Source organism: Megalops cyprinoides, chromosome 3, assembly GCF_013368585.1.
Source record: "Megalops cyprinoides isolate fMegCyp1 chromosome 3, fMegCyp1.pri, whole genome shotgun sequence".
In the NCBI taxonomy this organism is placed as follows: Eukaryota; Metazoa; Chordata; class Actinopteri; order Elopiformes; family Megalopidae; genus Megalops; species Megalops cyprinoides.
In genome coordinates this window covers 13,183,684-13,206,731 of record NC_050585.1, presented here as the reverse complement: position 1 = coordinate 13,206,731, position 23,048 = coordinate 13,183,684, and the positions used below count along the sequence as shown (strand labels likewise).

At 41.6% G+C, this 23,048-nt stretch overlaps 1 protein-coding gene across 5 annotated transcripts in view; it reads right to left on the bottom strand.

The window, feature by feature from the left end:
* Positions 1 to 23,048, bottom strand: part of LOC118775225 (vacuole membrane protein 1-like) — a 68,879-nt gene that overhangs the window by 18,971 nt on the left and 26,860 nt on the right. For all 5 annotated transcript variants that reach the window (XM_036525030.1, XM_036525032.1, XM_036525031.1 and 2 more), the window contains 5 exons: positions 22,752 to 22,919; positions 19,164 to 19,295; positions 10,490 to 10,570; positions 9,738 to 9,854; positions 6,098 to 6,159 (listed from right to left, as the gene is read on the bottom strand). In XM_036525030.1, the coding sequence (XP_036380923.1) occupies positions 6,098 to 6,159; positions 9,738 to 9,854; positions 10,490 to 10,570; positions 19,164 to 19,295; positions 22,752 to 22,919 (560 nt within the window). The remainder of the gene's footprint in view (positions 1 to 6,097; positions 6,160 to 9,737; positions 9,855 to 10,489; positions 10,571 to 19,163; positions 19,296 to 22,751; positions 22,920 to 23,048) is intronic.

The window sequence follows — 23,048 nt, the reverse complement described above, 5'->3', positions numbered from 1 at the left end:
TCAATTTTATCATTTTTGCCCCCATCAAGAGATTAAAGCCTTCAGAATCTTCATTACGGAATGTAGAACAAATACAGTGCTTAATCAGAGTTAAATTATTTTTTTCCAATTAACTTAAAATGAATGTTTGTAAATTAATAACAGGACTGATCAAGTGGAAGTGAAATTGGCAGTAACAGCTAAAATGATTGTTTCACCATCCATCATGAAGAGCCAAAAGTGGGTTTGTTTCCTTCTTGTTTTATTTTTCCTTTCTATTCCAATTGTGTCTCGGCTTTCAAGAGAAATGGAGCCCAAAAAAAAAAAACCTAAAATGGAAACCACCGAAAACAGGAATTAAATGGAAATTAAAGACAAGGCTTTTAAACAGGCATATATGGACTGTCTGAAATATTAAATAGAGCAGGCACTGATTTAAAATAATCGGGTAATCTTTGTCAATATTCAATATGTTAAAGAAAGTAAATATTTATTTTGTCATTAAGCTGTTGCAAATATATGACATGAAGCTATGATAGATACTGTATATATTAAGAAATTGATATGAGGATTAGGAATACAAATTAATGTTATATTGTCTAGTTATTTCTGTAAATGACAGAATACAGATACTGTAACCTCCTTATTTTACATTAGAACAAATAGATTTGATTACCATCTTGATAACTAGAGGGTTCAAAGTTAATTCAACTCCTGCCACAAACAGTAATAATCCAATTTAAAAGCAAATATCAAAGTATTTGCCATTTATAAACACTATACCGAAGCCGTATTGTCACTGCTTTATTTATTGTAATTTTGACAGTGAAGTTTTGATTAAATTGGGCCCAGCATTTCAACCGCTCTGCTGGAAATGTCTATTCTTCCTGGATAGGCACTACACTTTCTAGAATATAAAACTTTTATTATTTGTATTTGAAAATATTTGTTTAAAGGAGTAAATAACAGCTAGGAGTTTCTGACATTTCATTCTGTCTCTTCTGTCATTTTCTGGCTGTGACGAACTTTAAAGATGTACAGACAGCAGTTAGTATCAATAAACAGCATTTCTCCTATGTGACAATAACCTATATAGCCATAAACTGAGAATTACTGACAAACACCACAGCTTACAGCTAACTGATGAGGATCACAACATATAAAGCCATAAAGTGTACAACAATATCTGCATAATGTTCCTATGACACAAAGAATAGACTGATCACATATGAAAAAAGCAGAAAGAAAATTGTCCAAGCAAAACAGAACTGTTGCACTGCATTATAATTATGTCTCAATATTATTAGTTTGTACATGACTATATGTAAAAATCTGTGTTGTGATCTATTTCGTAAGGAAACAGATCACAAATCTTGGTAGTGACACTTATTGTACTGCAGGGATGACACACAGCTGCAATATTTTTAGCATGTTCTGTGCTACCAAGCAAACAAAAAAAACAAGCAATATGACATAAATGATTAACTTTATATGTATAATTAGATTGCCTTATCACCTTTATGCAACTTTCCACAACACACAAACCAGCCATACCAAACCATATGGGCTCTATAACACAAGTGCTGGCAATTCATGTAACTCTCACATCATGTCCTAGCCTACCTAAATTACCGCACAATATAAGTCGTGAATGTTCACTCCGCAGTGTTTTGTAATAGGCACTGTATCTACAAAGGCTACATAAATAACCCGGGAAAAATCTTTCTGCCAAACTGATAATTAAAAACAATAATTTATATCTATACCTACTAGTACTACTTGTGTACTATACCTACTATACAGCATGGTATCATGTCCTTATTCAGCAACCAAACCAGTACTTTCACATCATAGCACATGTTCCTTTATCAGGCACACAGGATCCAATCAAAGCTAACATACCATAGTATGAAGTATTTCATATAATTCATGTATTATTTCAAAGGGAAAAACACCAAAACCCCCCAATATCACCAAAAAGAAACTGCACAAAAGAAAAACAGATAACAGAAAAGCCTGAATATAAACAATAAGCAAACTCAGAATTTAAAAAATCCTTGCCCCTATAACATTTATAGTGTGTAAAGCAACCACAGTATTAAAAACATAAAAGAACAATAATCTGTAAAGGATAACAACAACATGACTAATATATATATATATATATATATGTACATACACACAGAAGTATGTGTGCATGCTTGAAATGCTTTATGGAGACATGAAAGGGTGTTATACAATTTACAGCCTGCCTGCTATGCTGCTTAAAGACCTCCTGCAGTGAGTGGTAGGGGGAGGGGGGGTGCCTAGAGTCACGGGCCACTTCGGAATGGATCGCACAGTTAAGGGGGGGTAAGGGCCACTTCGGAATGGATCGCACAGTTAAGGGGGGGTAAGGGCCACTTCAGAATGGATCGCACAGTTAAGGGGGGGTAAGGTTCCGTGGGGCAAATTTATTGACTTTAAAGAAAAAAAGAAAGAAAAAAAGCCTCAGGAGCCTTAAATCTGTGGTGGTGGTCTTCTCTGGAATTCGGCCAGAGAGGCGATGTGATGTATGGACTTTTGACGCCTGGTTAAAAAATAAAAAAATTAAAAAAAAGGGGGTAGGACAGAGGCTTCAAGTTTATGGGGCACTGGGGTACCTTCTGGAACAGGTGCAACCTGTACAAACAGAGTGTAATAGAATCGGAAAAGCACAGATATGCAGGGGAAAGTGTAACTGAGGAGATATTAAACCAGTGATCTGTGGGGGGGGGGGGGGGGGGACCCATACAGTGCTAAACGTGGGGAAGTCCACACGGTATCTAAAACATTCCTATTAAGAGTGGAGACATTTGTGAAAAATATGAATTAAAAACACTGATTGTGATCAGGAGGAATTATGAGGAGGGATCTGATAGTGCCTTTTACACCCATCTCTGACAACATTTTAAAAAGTCTGTGTGGAAGGGGAGACATTTAGAAAGGTCAGTTTTCAGTGTGGAAAAATGTATTGGGATATGGAAAATGTGAGCAGGGACGGATGTCATAAATGACTTTTTAAAATAATTTGTTACCTCACGTATGAGAGGAAAACTTGTATCTTGGAATGGCTTTTGGTGATAATCCTGATAAAATTCGCAGAATTGATGTTAAGGAGCCACCAGATTCAAGATATCTTGCCAAGCCGCAGCCACTGTCTCTGACAATGAAATTTAACATCTTAGATGGCCCATTTTAGAACAATGAAACACTTGGAGCAGCACAGTCAAGGACCAGCCTTAGAGAATTAATGCAAAATACTGTGAATTGAAAATAATAGCTCTGAACATGAAGCTTACGTACTGTCTAAAATCAAGGAAATACAAACTGAAAAAAGGGTCTTCACAGCTGACATATACATCTTTCCAGAAGAATCTAAGGAGACAGTCCAATAGCGACAGACTGGCTTTAGGTTACAGGCAATTGACCCAAAATGAGCTGAATGTCCTATTCTTGTCAGTACACGCTCCTGTCCTAATGATCATGACAGCATGTATGTTAGAAATGAATATACATAGGAGATAAGACTGGAATTCAGACTGGAGTTCAAGTCTCCATCCAAGATGATCTTCTTAAAATGGTACAAAATGTAGCTTGGACTATCATTCTCTCTACCCACACCTACTGGACCATACCAACCTTATGTATTCTGATAAAATAATCTGTACAATGTAGAATATGACTACACTATACACTGTCATCTCATATGGAAACAAATGCCTAGATTCAATCAAAATTGCTCCTCTTAAATTGGTCCTTAAAATCAAATGTTTTTAATTTACAAATGAATGTTGCTTCTTTTCAATAAAAGTACTATTTATTTCATTATTTTTGTGCCAAACTGGGATTGTGAAGAAGTAATGTACCACAGTACTTTTCTGTGAGTAAAAGTTAACTGAAGCCAGACCAGAGCGTTAATAACATTTCATCTTATGAACAAAAACTACTTTTGAGTAGCATTTGCATTAGTAATTCCATCTAGGCTCCTGTGTGAATGAGAGAGCTGCAGGCTGCATGTCCAGCAACCTGGACCATATCACAAGCACCAACTCCCATGCAAACTACTGTGCTGTATTAATAATGTCATCTACTGGTCTCAATAAAATGCATCATTTGCCATTTGATTTGTAGTTTCAATTGGTGATCTGAGGCTTAGTAAAAATTAGCCAGCATGTGAAAGTTTGCATTTCTTTTTCCTTCACAGGTGAAGGTTCCAAAACTGATTCAATAACAAAACTACTCCTGTCACCTGCCAAGCCAAGAAATACCCCATGGAAAAAAAAGAGTTCATATTATATTGTGTGGTTTGGCGCCTAAAGGGTTAACACAGGGTGCAGTGAAAGTCAATGTATTGTGACTGATGTAGGTCGTATCTTTAGAGTGTCAATGAAGCCAATCTAACTTTCACAATGGAACGGCTCGCAGGCTGGAAATCCGACGGTTAAAAAATTTGTAAAAGGGGGAACCTCTGAGAGAGAAAAAACAGGTTTCTGATGAATACAGAAACTCGTCAATCATCAAAAAGCTACCAGCCAGTGCATGTGGTTCAATGACTTTACCAGCCCCCAGAGTTTTGCTCTAAAACAGTCTCTCCATCATGTCATCTCATGAGAGACACTTAAGAAGCCAGTTTTTCAACATAGTACTATATTCTTTAAAAGCTCATATAAACCACAAAAGCACAACGTCTCAAACTTTATAGTTCTCTTGATGGATGAAATTAAAAAGTTATAATGTACATCTAAAAATTAGCAGTCACAACACCGCCATAATGTGCTGTGAGACCTTGGGTCATCATCAGCCTCCCTTCAATTATGTTCTTTAAAAAGCACAAAAAAAAACACAAGGCAAATGTTTCTTTGGATGCTGCAAACATTTATACACACTTTCATAAGAGTTTACTTTACAAAAAAAAAAAAAAAACCTTAAAAGATTAAAAGTCACTTCAATTAGATATACACCTTCACTGATAAAAACTGTAAGGTAAAATGATCATTTTTCAGAGAGCTTGGCTTGGCACATTTAAACACAAAAAATGGATACATATTTATCATAAGTAGACAGAAACTTTACAACTATGAATATTCTTTAAAAAAAAAAAACAACAACATAAAAAAACAAAACGCAGTGTCCCGAGTCTGTGAGCTGATGCAATCACAGCTTGAGATTTCAGCATCGCGGCAAATCAGAGATGGCGTGCACAGTCATGTGATCTGAGACACTCTCAGTAGCAGGTGTTAGGGGCAACGCTGCGTCAACAGGCCCACACTCGGGAAGAGACATTCCGTACTACAACATTACACCATCGCTTAATACGCAAACTCCAAGGTGGCAGGATATCTCAAGACGAGTGAAGCCACAGACCACAGGACGGTGACGGTGACCCACGCGGGGCACGTCTGTGACAAGTCCGGACGTGAACTTTGCGAAAATATCACAGCCGCTGCCTGGTATCAATGAACTGCGTTCGCAGCTTCCTTTCAGAGATTACTCCCACTCAGCGATATGACCAAGCAATATAGTTTGGCCACTACCGTTTGCACAACAAGCACAGGACGGGGACGCAAGCACCCGATGTTTGCCGGCACGTACGCCAGAGAATGCACTGGCATTTTAGTAAAGACCACTATGTCCAAGAACAAGAGGTACCAGACCCCAAACCAGAATGAATCTGCAGAGTCCTCAACAGGAACCAAGGATACAAATGGGCGGCTTTGAGGCTCACCAGCACTGTACACATGTGCTTGTGTCAGGATGCAGAGGAACACAAAGCATAGCTGGAAAACACACCGTGCCCTACCGTAAGCATGATCTACATGAACACGCCACAGCAAAAAGCCAAGATGGACACCTCCCTAAAAACAGACAGCAAGCAAAGATCTGCACAATTCTCACCAAAGTTGTCACCCATCAGTAAGGCTTGAAAGAGAGCGGTTTCCCGCCCTGCACCGATGCAATACCAAAAAAGGGAGAGTTTTGTGCCTGTCTGAGGCCCTCTGTCAGCCTCATCATTTCCTATTAACCCTTTCATGTGCAGGCCACACACCGCCCACCCTCTCCTCAGAGCCCCATATTACTCAGTGGTTAAATTACTCACCCGATCAGGGACACCATCTGTTCCACTATGTGCTTGCTGAACGTTATGATAACAAACAGTTTCTGTGGGAAAAGGGGGGAAAGAGAGGGAAAAATGCAGTCAGTCAAAGAGGATGATGGGGGGTATGAGGCAATGCATTCATGGCACGATTGCTAATATCCCCCCCTCTTGAACAACACTTGAATCTCCAAACAGTGGACAGTAGAGATGTGATGAGGCAAGCATCCGTCACTAGCAGTAAAAAGCGGCCTGAGCACCGTGACACATAGGCCACCACTTATTTAGGTCAGGAAATTACAATTTCAGGGTGGTGGTGGTGGTGGTAGGGGGGGGGGGGTTTACTGGCAAAAAGGTGAGGCGATGGGAAGCAGACAAAAGATGATGTCACAGACCACTCGTGTCATGTGACACATCACTCTTCTTAATTCAAAGACACTGTCCCCTGCTTGCCTGGAACTTGATTAGTCAGAGTCCCAGACTGGCCAGTGGAGCTGCATACTGATCATTAATGTTTTATCGGGCTGACCACTTACTCATCCTGCACTCGCCTCTCTGTTCTCTTCCTCCGACAGGAGCAGCCAGCGGTGCTGTTAGTTTGGTGTAAACACCTTTGCTTGTATTAAAGGATGGATTACCTATGTTGTTCTTCTCAAATTAGACTAAAGGTCTTAAATGGTCCCTTTGTTGTGCTTTTTTTGGCTCTCATAATGCCCTCCAATTGTCTATCAAGGTTCACATCTTCAACAGTTGGACAAATGACAGGGAAAAGCAGCCATTACTTAATCCAGTTTGAGGTAGCAGATGTGATGTGATGTTCTCCACATTAACAGACAGTTCTAACACACTGCAAATGCTTTATCGCACCCATAAAAGCTGCTAACAGGCCTAAAATAGCATTTTACCCTTTTTCCACAAATAGACAATGTAAAAGAGAAAGTATTGTGTGAAGAGGGTTACAATTGCTTTGAAAAAGGCAGGTAAAATTAATTAGTAGATAAATTTGGCATTTTCACATTGATCCAGGAGTGCCCTCATAACACTGATCATTTTAGATAATCTAACCTAACTGAAATGAAATTTAAATCAATCTGATTTTTACATAAAAAGACAAAACACAACTGAAAATGCGAATACCCACAGTCTGTTCACGCGGTCACAGTCCACACTGTGGATTGTGGATTCAATAACAATAATGACGGAAAAATCCAAAAATCGACTGCTGTCAGTTTTGTTATCTGAGATGCCCCTTATCATCGTTACACTGGAGTAAAGTCTAAATCCAGCATTGACAAAAACTGAATGGATGATGGAACGGAGTGCTGGTAACTACACACTGTGCCAGTTTCTGCTTTACAGGGGGTGAGGGAAGGGCAGACACACGGAACTAGGGATGTCATACGAGACTTCTGTCCTTTCCATTCATTGTTACTGAGAGGATAGAGATCGCAGGTAACCTGTCTGACAACACACCGCCAGAAATTTCCACAACGTGTTCCCAATTCGTCATTTCTTCCCCTCTTCAAACTATGTTTCTCCTTACTCTCTGTGACAACTTATTGTATTTTCGTATTGTAAACTGTATTTTACATAACTTCGGTCTACCCGCCTGTCAGGCAACGAGTCAAAAAGGTACAGAAATGCTTAGGCCAACTCTGTTACATTAGGTGACAGTGTAAAACAATATTTAGTACTCACTATGTTCTCAGAATTTACAGAGGTTTATATTTCAGTCAGCATCATCCCATACGTATATAAAGCAAGAATATGAGAAAGTGTGAGAAAGTTCTGCAAACTGTGCTGTTTTGGGAGCACATGCAAAAAAGAAATGAAATGCATGTCAAAATTCATCAAAGTCATATCCTCCATAGGAAAGCTGCAAGAAGAGCAAGCAGCTATTTTCATTAAAGCAGAATGAAGACAGGCTGCAAGTTTGTGAGTTGACTGACAGCTGTTCATTGTGCCATGCATGTATATCCAAACCCAGGAAAACTTTACAATCTAACAGAGGCCGCTGTCATTATGTTTGCACCTGCAATGTGGATCAAATAAAAATCTGTGGGGATCATATTGGCCATTGTGCCCACGCAAAGGAAATCCCAAAGTGCACCATTCAGCTTCACACCAGAGGCTTGAAAAAACACATTCTATACATCTTTCCCCCTACATTTGCACTTCTTTTTTGAAGCATGAAACAATAACTATTGTGTATTTCCAAGCCATTGTTTAGCACACCTACAGCATTGTAATAAAATGTCAGAGCCTACATTAGACAGAGGTGCTCTTGAAGGAATGACATTTAAATATGCATGATCTAATGATGTCATTTTTTTTTTCTTCCCCCAAGAAAGAGAGATTCAGTTTCCTTCCATTGTATGTACATATGTAAGCCCAGAGCCCACTCAGGGCAGGACACGCCCGTACCCCAAACGGGGGCCTAGAGGCCCCTGGGAGACAGTGTGGCTTTTGTTGGGCTCCCAGAGGGGGCCAAAGGGGAGGGGGGGGGGGCTCCGCAGTTAATCTGGTCCCCAATGCTGCCACCCATCCCGATTTCTATTCGCACCTACGGGACATTGGGACGTTGTTTATCTCTGCCTGTGACTGTCATGCCTCACCACGCCCAGAAGCAACCCTGCTGTAACAAGACTGCATCAAGTCCAGTCAACACATTACTATAATCAACACAAATATGGGGCATGAAGGTGCTGTATTATTATCTACAACAATTGGTTGCAAAGTGTCCAGGTTTACCATGCAGTCATTTCCTTTGTCAAACATATATTTGACATATGTTGGAAGGAAACAATACTATAGTAGGAGGTAGTGGGTAGGCTTAAAAGATATCAAACATTTATATACTGCATCTTTAAATTACATTCCTATTTCTTGTTTTGTGGTCCTTTCGAGCAATTAAAAAAGGAAATTAGACTACTGTACATGCACACCAATTGCAAAAGAAATTCAGTACATCTCAGTATGAGAATTTGTCACTTGAGATACTGGGACGCTCCTAATTCTCAACTAACAACGTGCATTTTCTTCTCCTAACTGACACTGACACTATAAACACTGGATCTTAAACCAGACCATCCTATTTCTCTATCCTCAACGGTACATCTTCCAAAAGCTCACAACCTGCTTAGAGGAGTCTGCCCGAGAGAAAATAATCAAGAGAATTCCAGCTGCTGCTCGGAGGCTGCTCAGCTGTAGCTTTGACAAAATGGACGACCCTGGAACTCAACTTCACAAAATGGCTCCTTTTAAAGGGTGGGGGAGTTAAACCTCTCTTGCCCGGATGCTTGGTAGATGGGAAACTGCCTGAGACCTTCTTTATTAAGGAAGAGAACTTTCTCAATATAACAAAAGCATTACACAAAAAATAATACTGTACATTTCAAATTCCAGTTTTGCTAAAATGGTCCTTTTAAACCTTGCCTGCATGGTTACACATTTCTCATTTAAACAAGGCAACCACAAAGCAATTGTCAATCATGTCTACACTATGGCACAAAAAAGCCATACTTAGAAGAAGCCAGCTTTCCAAACACTCAATAGACAAGACACCCACAATTTTTGACAGCAAAACTACAAAAAAGGAACATCAAAGCCTAGTTCCTTTCTTGTATTATCAGCAGTTTCTTACCTGGATGTGCATTTTGATAACGGCTTTTCCGATGAGTGTTGCTCCAAAGAAGGTCCAAAAAGGCACAAGAAAATGGCCACATGTTATACCAGCCAGATCAAACAGGGGGTTTGGAATCTGAGGGTAAAACACACACACACACACACACACACACACATTTTGACAAGGCAAATGAAAAAAATCAGCAACTTCAGCTGATCTCACTTCAATTAAAAAACTTTTCATTTTATTTGTTTTATAGACTAATATATATTTCAAGGAAGTGAGAAAATTACTGCACATTAAATCATTCACTCAATTCCTAGAAGTTTTATATTATTTTCATTATAAACTGAATTCAATTCTGAGACTAACATCCAAGCTCCCAAGAAGAGATTGTGCAAGTCTTGTCAAAAGATTTATGCTTACTGAAATTTGTGTAAATCTATATTAATTTTTTTCGGCATAACTATGGAGTTTCTTTTTTGTTTGTAATGTTCCAACTGTTAACTTGAACATAACACACCTAAACCTAAAAACATATGTTCAGTTTTGCTGGAAGTCGCTCTGGATAAGCGTCTGCTAAATGCAAGTAATGTAAATGCAATACACCACTTGAAAAACGAATGCACTTTCCCCATTTCACCAAAAACAATGTACCACTTTACAGATGAATGTAACAAATACGTTATTAATTCTAAATTCAAACTTATTAAAGGGATGTACATATCGTAACAGAATCTGGACTGTTTAAAATATCTGGAAGGACTTACAGAGGCACAAGCTAGAATTCCAAAAAATCCAACTTTCTGCACCATTGTCTGGACAGCTAGTTTTGCTCTGGTAGCAAAGTCCTGTAAGAAGAGGAGAAAACAGCAGCACTGAGATATGTAGAGAGGTGCGAATTTTAACACTTTAAACTTGAAAAGGGGGGGAAAAAAAGACCATCATAACAACCTGTACAGAAGCCGTGCAAACCATGGGCTGTTTCTTTTTAAATCATATGAAAAATCCATAACAATGGATGTCTGACACCCACATTTCTGACAATGGGAGCTGTTTTTAAAACCTTGTAATTAACTTCGCACCTTATAAAAATCTTGGGGTGAAAAATAGCTCATTGCTGAGTTGCTGAGCCCTTCGATTGCTTCAAAATCTCTGACAATTTTACCAATAAGGTCTGTAGGACACCTTACACTATTTATGACACAACTTTTTTATTTAAAAGAAACATAATAATTTATTCTCAGTTTCTTTTACAGTTAATCTTTTCCCATCACATGCCCTGGAATATACTTGAGATAAATTTTATGAAACATCAATGGTAAAACAAAAAGTGTTGATGATAATCTTTTATCTACTGATTTAATGCATTTCCTGTGCTACCAGAATAAAATACACTTGGAAAAATCATTTCAATGTGCAAAAGTATATCCCCCACCTATTTCAATACACAACTCTACAAATTGTCTATGTTTGATAAAGGATATTAAAAGCAGTGAGAAGTGCAATGTTTTTTTTACAATTTCATGTTTGAAAAAGTCAAGTGAGGAAAAGAGTGTACGGGCAGTTACAAGACAGCATTTTTAATATGACACAGGAAAAGACTGTCTGCGACACCCCAACGAATAACCAATCTGTATCAGCAAATTTAAAAACAAAGTTTAAAATGCATCAATTTGAAAATGTATATTTTAGCTGATTGGTTTGACCATTTTGCACAATTTAGTTTAAATTGTTTTAAGACTTTTCAGAATGTTTTATTTCATTAAGTATTTGTACATATGTTAAAAATTATAAACACCTGTATTATTTTGATAGTATTCTTTTAGGGTTTTCCACACCTTTACAGATAATTAAGTGTGCAGCACATATTAACATTCACAAAATTTGAATTTTTTAATGTTTCTAAGTTGTTTTATTAAGAATGGTAACATTTAGCTTCTTTCTGTGACTCAAGATAAACATATATGTAATTATGTAAACGCAAAATATCAGACAACAGCGTGTTTCCATTATTCTATTAAACTATGAAGTGCTACATGTATTCAAAATTGTGATAAATAATATGCACCACTTGTGAGACAACATAATATCTGTCATAATAAAATTTGTTTTCTTGCTGCACAAATTTTAAAATAAATCATCCCACACAAAAAATAATAACTAACTGAGAATTATAAAAGTCCTACTCTGGACATTTGAATAATAAACCTGGTAAGAAGACTACAAGCAATTCAATGCTACACAAACATTGCCATATACATCAGAGGATACAAACTGAATGTTTATGTGGTGGCTCTCCTAAGAGAGGAAGCAATGGAACAGTTTTTGGAGAATTCATTCCAATAGCAAGGACTGATACCACTACAGTGGACTGTGTCTCTGCCTCTGTTCTTCCACAGGATCGCATTTAGACAAGGAAAAGTGGATATAAACACTACTTTTGTCTGGGGGAAGGAATGTCTCAAAGAAATGAAGCCAACAAAGAGAGATATGGAGTCAGACCATTTAAAAACAAAATATCATAAATATCACACCCATAAATATCATTCTTGATTTGGCTCCAAACTACTTGTGGCCAGTTCTTTCACAAGGAGCCTGAAGTACCTCAAGACAATGAGGTGCATACTGCAGCACCAGGTGAGACTTATCCTGATTAACCCCTCCGCAACCAAATTACAAATATCCCACAAAACACAAGGCAGACACACACACCACTACACATCCAATTATCTGTTTCACATAGAGGCATTTTTATACTTTTCACCCCAGAATATTTTTTTCCAAGAAATGCTGAAATTATGGCTCAAATGACAGTATTAATATAATTATTCTCCCTTAATATTAACTGTCTTGTCCTCAGTGAAATAATTTTTGCATGGCATACTACGGTGTCAGGTTGCAGTCTTAATGGACAAATATGTTTTTCTAATTTCTTTAAAAACATTAAAAAGCTTTGTTAACCCTATTGGTCACTTACCCCAGAGAGAATGTTTTTAAATCCATTATTGTTGGAAATGAAGTATATTAGCCAAGTTCAGAACGCCAGTCCAGTGCAATGACTCAGAAGCCCTGCTGATTCCACTAATTTTTTCTCTTCTTTCTATCAGCTCAACAAAGAGGCTCTTTTGGGGAAAAGGAATGACATGGAACTTTCCCTAAAAACTACCTATGCTGGGAAGAGGAGGGTTAAAAGGTTTTTTTAATGCCATTGCAAAATATTGCTGGCTACAGGCATGAATCTGCCTGGCTTTCTGATCTGGAACCATTGCCCTGAACAGACAAGATACTTGGAAATAACAAAGAAATGAGTATGGGCATGTAAGGAAAATCTGTTTCTTGTTTAATTACTCAAAACAGTATATTTACATAAAACAACAATGCATAATCTGTGTGTTTAATTATAATTACTACAAATGAAGGTGAATCAAATGACTAGGCAAGTCACTTTTATTGTTTTTAGTGAAAGCTTGAGTTTAAATAAATACAGCTGGATTAAATTTTCAGACAGATTACTGAAATATATTATTTAAAAGCATGCATGTAAATCTGCAAATATAAATGGCTGATGGAATATTATGGAATTATTAAACTTGAAAGAATGGTGGTGTAGAACAATGGTGAAGTGCATGCACTGGATTTTTTTTCTTTTTTATTTTTTTAACAGGCAAGGATTTTTTTTAATAACCTGCACATTATAAATTGGAATGTGCCACAAAAAATACTTTTTGTTCAACATTCAAAGAGAATAATTAAATGAATTCTGAATACCTTATGCTGCAAAAATAAGGCCTACATAATGATTTTCAATTACATTCATAAAAGAAAGACGGTTAAGACACTGTTCCAATGAATGTTAGGATTTGTTTTGATGTTCTGCAGGAATAAAATTTAACACTTTCACTATTGTCGAAAAAAAAAAAAAAAAGATTGTCACAGATGATTACAAGTCATGGCACTGGTGCATTTAAGTAGTAACTGAAAGTTGAATGAGAAGATAAAAACACATTCTTCTGGTATATGTTCATACAGCCTTAAAAGCAGCCCGGTTTAATCTATGCTCTATAAATTCCAATAACTCTAACCTGATGGCAGGCACAGCTTTCTTGAAAAACCATTTTACAATTTACCACAAGCAAATAAAAATATTAGCCATTTTGTGTTTTGTTAGCAAGTTCATAACTGAACTAGTTTGGAATAAAATGCAGACTACCAACAGCCTATTACACATTAGCACATATTTTTGAAAACATATTCTTTGTTAGAGAATTGTTACCCTTTGGAGTTATCCACACCGTTTCATTTGTTATTTTTAAACACAGATTTATAACTTTTAAGATATCTACACATAAACATTAGACTACCAAAGCTTATATTGATGTCTCACTTTGAGGTGGTAACTTCCATGTCCTATAGCTTATACTATAAATTCTTACACAGCATGTTCCTCCTAAAATGTAAGTAATGTTGAAAGATACAACACAAATACCTAGGGTGAAACCCTCCTTTTCTAAAATACTGAGCTGAGGGAACATTTCTAATGCAGAGAGTTGGAATAACTGTAATAACCCTGATGGAATGATGAAGGATTAATGTTTCAATTCACTTTTGCTTTTTCTGTGTGTTAATTTCAAACACACAATAGGTAATTGTAACTTGGGTGTGGACATCAAGGCATGTTCAGACCTAATATGGACAACAAGCAGTTCTTGTACAGATGGTATTTTTGTACACGAGCAGGAATCGGCCAAGAGGAAATTCGAGAGGTGTGAACAGCTTAACTGAACGCACCCTCATTGGCTGAGATTTGAATTTGTGCTGTCCGATGAGAGCCAATCGGCGAGGTTTTCATTATGGATGGAGACGTTCTAATTCCTGCCAAGATTCTTTTGATCTGGGGCACAAAGAAGGCTGTGCCACTCAGTGGGGTGGAATCTGTGCGGTTTATGGCTGAACTACTCCAGCTCTGTTTTCAGCAATGATTGGCCGCTGCAGGGGGGCCAAGGAAACAAAGAAAGAAAAGAAAAGACGAAGTCATCCCCTTGAGGGGCAAAATAAAGCTGAGCTTGGTGAGACAAACCATACCTTCCATTAATCCCTTCATCATATCTGATGCTTTTTTGACATACAGCAGTCAGTATGGGTGGGGTTACTGCATTTGATTTGCTGAATAAAACAAACAGCCTGAAATGCAGTTTTAAACACATATTTTTAAATATTCTGAAGTACGACCTGATGATTAAGTCTCCAGATTTCCAAACGTGCTCTCTTTGTGTGACTTTGGATCATGGAACACAACATCAGATGTGATGACTGTTCATAAAACATGACACGATATTGCGTTTTTTTTTTTTTCACTCATGGAAAATTACCGCCCTGGCAATGTGTCCTGTCCCAAGGGTATGCGCTTACGAGCAATTAAATTTAGGAGATCCTGTCAAGAGTTTCACCGTCATTAAATCCATGCAAGGCACCATCCCTGCGCTGTACTTTCATTACCAAGACTCAGCATTTTTGACCTCTCCCACCAACAGCATGATTTAGGTTCACTTTCAAAAGGGTCCACTCGCAGACGGAAAACAGAAAAGTGTTTATTGGGTCCACAGGTTTGCGTTCCACTCCCCTACAAAACCAGCTGTCTCCTCACTGACCCTACAGCAGGTCAGAGACAAAAGACATTTAATGACACAAACTGCAACTCGGCGCCGTGAGCTGGCAGTGATCCAAGAAGAAGTTTAAGCATTTTTATTCAATGTTCTGTAATTACTGAACAAAAGAACATGCTGCAAATCAAGTCATTTAAATCTTGGCATAGTGATGACAGAGCCTTATGCAAATGAGCCATGTTCTCCGAACACAAAGATACTCCATAAATTACTTTCAATGAGGCAAATCATGTTTAACAATGTTTTTGTGAAAAAATACTACACTTGCTCTGTGTTTATAGAGTACATACTTATAATTCTGTTGACCTGCAAAAATATGTCCTATCATATTCATGAGGAATGCAAGTTACAGATAAAGTCTATAATGTGACAATGTAATACATTCAGTCTTATGGTAATTACTACCACTATTATGTATACCGATCATGACCACTTACACTTCTGTTAAATAGATGTGTAATAAATAAAAAAATAAAATGAAACGGGATGACTGTTTCTTTATGCGTAACACGACATGAAACAGGAATCCAGGTAAGAGGTTAAACTCAAAACTGGAGCAGGATTTGGAACGGGGAACGTTAGAGTGCCAGTTAAGAAAAAATGTATACATATATCACAAAGCTGACACCCACACATCCGTTTTCTGAATGAAACCCTTTCACACAGAGGACGTGTCTGCATGGAGCGGCAGCGGGGTGATAGTATCAAAGTTCGCCGCGTTTTAACTCCTTGCAGTCTGCGGCGCCCCGCTCGTGAAGCAGGAAGTCAAGTGATCGGGCTCCTGATGCAATCCTAGCCCGTGGACCGTTGCAAGAAAATTCAAATCTATTGAAGAAAAAAAAAAGCCCTCAAGAGTCCACGTTGACAAATTCTTTAACAAGCTGCGGTAAAAGGGAAGCTGGTTTTACTCTGACTCACCCCTTTTCAAACAGTTTACTGGAAATAAAGTGGAGGAGGGGGAGGGAGGGAGTTTTCAGAGAAGTCATGTGACCAGCTCAGGCAAACCACAACCCAGCGAGGGTTCAGTGGAGTAGGACAGCGCAGTCAGGCACACGCCCAGAGCAGATGGTTCTTATTCGGGTTACAGGAGAAACGATCCTGGGAGTTGGCATTCAAGAATTCACAGACTGTTAACCCTTTCCATGCCAGTATACTTTTAGAGTTTATTTTCCCTAGGAAACAGGTTTCCTTCTACAAAAAACAGCCACATCCAAGTGTCTGAAAAAAGTCATTCCACACCAAAAACATTTTGTTTGCTTCACTGGTACATGCAGCTTGTTTGTAGATTTTGCCTCATTTCTTTAACACACCATCATTTTTGGACAAGATTATTCCACATTCTTCAAATTTTAAAAATTAAAATTTGTCATCTAAACTCAGCAGAAAAATTCACACAGAAAATTGAAAAACATTTTTTCAAAAAAAAAAAAAAAAATTGAAAAAAATTCTTTTTCCAGAGCCTTGTCTTCTGTGCCTTTCACTGTCCTGGTGGCGTTGCGGGTCCAGATCCTTAAGATGACCCCATCCTTTGCCAGCCCACATCTCCAGTCTCCGCGGCAACAGAGCGCCAGCCGTGAGATGCTGTGCAGCTTCTGGGAGCCGGCTGGCAGAGTGAACTCTCTGACCTCAGCACAAGTGCATGCTCTTAATGGTGCTGATGCGCCTGCACTTTAGGCTATAGCTTTTCGACCATTCCCCGCAGCCCTCGCTGAAAATAACGGCCAGACCGCTAATCCTGGCTGCAGTCAACCCTTCGTTTTGTGTGCCGGTGTCACTCCATGAATCCTCCAAAACGGCAGGTCTTCCCCTCCCCGGCACCCGGAGTCCCAGGTCCGCTCTCGTACAGGTGTCGCGGGCGGCTGGATCCTACGCGGGGAAACGCCGGGCGGGCGAGAGAAGCCGGGTTTCCAGCAGCGCATCCTGCATGCGAGGGAGAGGCTGGGAGCTGGAGCCATGCAGAGAGAAGGGCTTCAAAGCCACAGCTCCCCGCGAGCGGGAGAAACCTGCTGCCAGATGCCGTCCCGCGCGCAGACAGACGGCAGGCTATCGGAGGCGAGGGGAAGGGGGGGTGTGGGGGGGGGAGAGGCGCGGGAGGCAGCTGCAGCTCCGGCAGGCGCCGCGGCAGACCCGACAATGAGGCTGCGCCGACGGGACGCCGCAAGGGCTACAGAGCGTTCCGGAACGTCACATCGCTGCACACAGTCCCTTTCAGAGGACGAGAGAGAGAGAGATGGGGAAGCGGAGGGGGAAAGCAGGAAGGGGGTTGTGGGGGGATTTTACTATCTGCTTTCCAAAAAAAAAAAAAAAAAATTCTTCCATTTTAATTTCCTTAATTTTGAATTGGTGTGGAGACAAGCGGGCTCAGCTGGGAAGGAAGAGGAGTTCTCTCTCACGGTCGCCGGTTCTTCACGAAAGTCCGGACCAAGGGGGGTCTTTATAGGGGGATCCCTATTGGCCCAGTGATGTCAGAGCCCGGCATTAAGATGTGAAAAGGACTGAGACACGTGCTGCAGAGCTAACGCTGCAGGCAGTGCCAGTCTTTCTGGATGCCCATCGCATTAGTAATATACCATAGGTACCGTTTAACAGCAGTTTGCGGGAATACCGGCGCGCTCTTACAAAGCTCTTTCCACAGTCAGTCCACCCATGCACAATCGCAATTCCTTAAGCATCAAACCAGGGAGGCAAATGCCTCTGATGGAATCTGCGGTGGCAGCCCAACCAGTGTAGCCAGTGTCGGGTGACTGAGGCTGGCAAGGGGGAGAAGCTCCATTTTTATAGCGGTTGGTTATACCAGGTCTGTGGACCTACCAAATCTGTGATTATGCAAACTCGGCAATGCCACGGGGAACAAAGGCAAGGAGCGTGCTGCCCACCCGGACTCTGCAAAGGAACGCCGGCCCGTGACCACACTGTCTGCCAACAGGGCTCTCGCATAAGGAGAGGTTTCCTTACCTTCAATTAGCGGGACACTGGCTTTTTTTTATTTGCAGACAAAAACACGTCACTATGTATTAAGCTACTTTTAAATTAGACAGAGTGAGATTAAGTGAGGACAACGCGAGTGGAGCTTTTTTATTTTTTGGAATTACATGATTTAAAAAAAAAAAAAAAAAAAAAACTTTAGAGGACATACTTGAAATATTTGTGTAACAGAATCCATTTGGTAACTGAAATGTTTGCTACAACCAAAGACAGTTGAGCTGACTAAGAAATGACCAATATAGAAAAAAATGCAAGATATCTCAAGTTCAGTATTTTTAAAATTGAAAAAAATAAATAAACCGTTTCCTTAGCTACTTCAGGGCATTGACCTTGGATGGTTTTTCTAAATCCGTGATCTCATTGTTCAGCTACTTCATTATTCATATCCTCAGTGCTATCCAGGACGTGTTGATAGCTAGGACAATATCCACAGGGCAAACAAAGGGGTCAGGTGACACATGGCGGCCTGAGATTGTGCCCAAGGAGCCTCTGTGGCGTGGTGTGCAATGCGTGTCATTTCATGCATCCTGGATGTGAAATGGTGTTGTGCTGGATATGACACATCTACATCCACCCTCAGGTTGCACAAAGAAGGAAAAACAGCGCTGTTGCAAAAGAAGGTGGGAGATTGAGAAAGACGAGGGCTGGGTAGTGTTGATGGACACTTGCGGAGGAGAGCATGGGCGGGAGAGATAGAGAGGAGAGCGGGTCACAGAGAGAGGGCAAGAGAGGGTGAGACAGAGGGCACGGGGGGCGGGGAAGGTGAGAGAATGGGGAAACAGGTTGACCTCACCTGAGCGTTTTCGGCCTGTTCCAACATCTCTTCAAATTCTTCGTAGTCCTCATCGTCAGGCTCGGCTCCCGAAAGCCTTGCTGCCCGGGCCATGAAGTACGGAGGCAGCTCCCCAATGGCGGTACCAGCCCCCTACAGAAATGTACACGCCAGGAGAGAGAGGGACAGGTGAGACAGGTGAGGCAGGGCCTACGGCACACTGTCACTCACCCTAAACCTTACACTTCCTATGGCAGCTTACAGCAAGCAATATGAAAGGATAGGATGCAGTGATAAGAGATGTACCCTGAATGCCTGTATTTCTTGCCTACCTTGAATAGGCAAAAGAAAAACTAATGGGGCTCAACAAATCCAGTTATGAAATCCTGTTTCGGATCAGGAAACTGAGACCACTGTCAGGTCACAAGGGGTCAGTTTAATTTAGGAAAACTCTGGGAGTGAAGATTGCTGCTCAGCCCTAAACCCAACCATAAACCATAAGGATAGCCCTAAACTTACAGAGGGCTGGGTCTTCACTGCAGCACGCCAGCATCCTTGTGACATACACTCACGCAGTAGGTCCCAGAAATAAATCACGATCGTCACCTACAGCCTTTTGCACTGTTTCTTTACAAGTCATATGAATGGGACCACAGGAAGGAAAACTCTGGAAAAGAAGGCTGTTGTTTTTTTTACAGCCGCATGCAGATGACGGAGGCCTGCATAAACATTGCTTATTTACTTAAAGCCTTTCAATCAGATAGCAGCTCAGGAGTTTTTTCAGCCAAAGGCTTTCCTCAGAATTATGTGCAGTTACACAATTACTTGCTACTGGGTTCCTCTTCAAAGACTCTTACTACTCCATAGCCAAGAAGACTGACATCATATTAACAACAACACGACTGCAAATTCGTTTCGTAATGGTTAAAAAAGGGCGATTAAAGTTTTTGAGGTACCCTACAGCAGAAGGTAAAACGTCACTGTTAGTCTTAATCAAATCTGTTGTCTATCTTAGGTTTATTTGAATCGACAGAGTGCACCACTTGTAAAAAAATGTTCCCATTAACAAAATGTAACCGTTTCAAACAAACACCCCCTCCAACCCCCCGCCTTTTCCTCCGCAGAACTCCAGCACTTCAAAGAAGAAAGGAAGCTGGCTAGACTACAGGAGAGGTAATCAGGCAGATCAGAGTTTAATGCAGAAATGAGCTGGAGACAACCACAAACAAGTGGGAAAATTTGTAAAAGCCATTTACCTCTCATGAGCTGTCCTTTGTGACCGAGCGGAGCACTTATCCATTTAAGCAGACACCTGTGCGACCGTGCGCGCTACATTCATAGGATAATAGTTCAAACAGAAGACAAATTAACAACGGAGGAAACACGAGTAAGGAGGGCGCTTCCGAGACAGTTCTGACGCACTCACCAAAACATGGCCCTGATTCCTCGGTAGTCCGATTTTCTTATGGTTTATAAACAAACAGAGCTTAATCAGTTGTTTAGGACTTGCCTGCTTGTTAAGTCGGAGAGTGAAGTTTTTAGGCACAAAATATACAACAGTGTGTTTTTTGGGTGGGGTGGGGCGTGGTGAGGTGCGATGGGGCCTAATTTTGACGTCTATTTCCCTGTCAACACCAGGAGCTTGCACGCAACCTGCCAATTTGCTCATAAAGTAGCTGTGGCCTTTATCTCTCAGGCAGCTGTTCCATTCATTCGCTATTTTTCGCAATGCGGAGGGAGGGTTAGGGGAGTTCAAACTCAGCCACCTGCCCCCTCTCCTGGAATAGACCACTCCTGCCTGCGGGGGTGGATGGGGTGCCACATTCATGCCCTCTGGGAGCCGCAGATGGGGGCGTCGCTCACCGCAGCCCGGCGACTGAAGTGCTGCCAGCAAAGGGCTCGGAGACGGCGGGGCAGCACGCTGGAACCAGGTGGGTGAGCCAGCTTCTGCCTCCAGTCACTTCTGGGGGAGTCTGTGCGTGTCAGCGGCTGACCCTGCAGAGGTGAGACCTCTGCTGGCGGGCGCGCTGTGGGGTCAGGGCGGCTCGGCCAGCTTGGCTGAGGTGCGCCAAGCCCTTTGTGTGGGGGCACTGTCCTCAGTAGGCGCTGCCAACAGTGAGGGTTAACGACCGCTGCTGGGCGCCCGCACGGGCAGCCCCACCCTCAGGGGTTAAGGTGGGGAGATTGTCTGGTGTTAACCCCTCCCCCCGCCGCAAACCCAGGCGTGGATGAGGCCCAGCTTCCCACCATGTGCTCTTAACCTCACTCTCTTCCTGACCACAAAAACAAGGGTAAAAAAAAAAAACAACAAGCAAAGTGAACCTGACACCTGCAGTGTAATAATTACAGGTGGCAAAGAGCAGCGCTCAGGATGTGCCTCGCTCTTGCTCACGCAGAGCGCACAGAGGCAGCTCACGCTGAGGTTCCGCGGGAGGAGGCCCCCCACCAGCTCTCCCCCGCCTGTCACATGCTGAGGAACCGCGCGCTCTCGGCCTCCCAGGTGCAGCTATGACGGCAGCACCTGAGACAAAGAGCTCCAGGTGCGCACACAGGGTGGGGCTGGCTCCCTGCCCCTGAACGCTGTTCGCAGGGGAGGGGGGGGGGGGGCAGACTGGCGCCTCCAGTCAGAGTCGAGGTAAGAGCCAGCCCCAGGAGCACCGGCCGTAGTTCCTCGTGCGTCTACCTGCGCGTGGGCGACTGCGTCACAGCGACGAAGGCGTTCCACGCAACAGCCCTTCCCTCCGTCTGCCTCCATACTGACGGTGACCGTTGGCCATGTTTACAAGGGGAACTTCAAGTTCTACAAAGAACTACAAGTTCTTCAAAAGAGAAATGGTGAGGACGCCCCCGCCTAATCACTTCTCATTTCCACAGAGCAGAGGAAGCCAAGCTACCTCATATGCTAATACAAACTAAATGGAGTACAACAAGACACGCATGAAACTCACCTTGCCTGCTATTCTATGCTTTATTTACTGTTTTCCTGTGCAGTCACATATTTATGAAAGAATGTCTACATGGACTGCTATTACCAATTAAACCCGAGGAGACTTCAAATTATCTTAATCATCTAAAAATAATTTGAAAGCAAAAGTGATTCCTCCAGGCTTGTTTTCCTGCACGGAGGGTTGCTATGGTGTACGAAACCTCCACGCCAATACAACCCAATTAGCTTTTCCAGTCTGAAGAGCAGGCTGGCACAAAGCAACAAAGAGCTTTTGTTACAAGGTTTACGATCGACCTACGAGCAAAGCCAATTATGCACGGATGGATGTGTGACACGCAGGTACAGAGCGTCCTTTATCAACGCGTGAAAACAGACAGTGTGCAACGCTCATTTCTGAGCGGGACCAACTGAACAACGCTCAGCACATAGCGACGACAGGTGAGCTTTTGCATTCTAAAAGAAGCCAGGGTTCAAGGCTGTAGGAACATTGGCCTGGTGAACAGCAACATTGGAACGACTGATATGAAGGGGGAAACCACTATGGGCAAGGTGGCCCAGAGGTGGAGGAAAAGTAACAGAAATCAGTCGTGACAGGTGAAGGCACGCTTACCAAGAGTCACTGGGGGGGGGCGTTGTTCAAGGTAGTGTGCGGACAGACTCACCCACATGCAGGCCTCCAGGCGGACTTTGGAGATGATGGTCCACAGGGAGATGCTGTCCTCCGCCGCCTCGTCATGGGGGCAGATGATCTGGTCAGGGTAGGGGGGCTCGGGGAAGTTCACGGAGCGGCACTCGTACGCGGCCAGCGTGACCGACGCTATGTGTGGACCCTGAGGAAGAGCACACACACCACCAGCTTCAGCTTTAGATCAGATTCAGCTTCAAATACAACGCCATGAACTCCAGGTAATCAACAGGGTAACTGACACTATGTGTGGAAGCTTTGGAAGAATGCACAT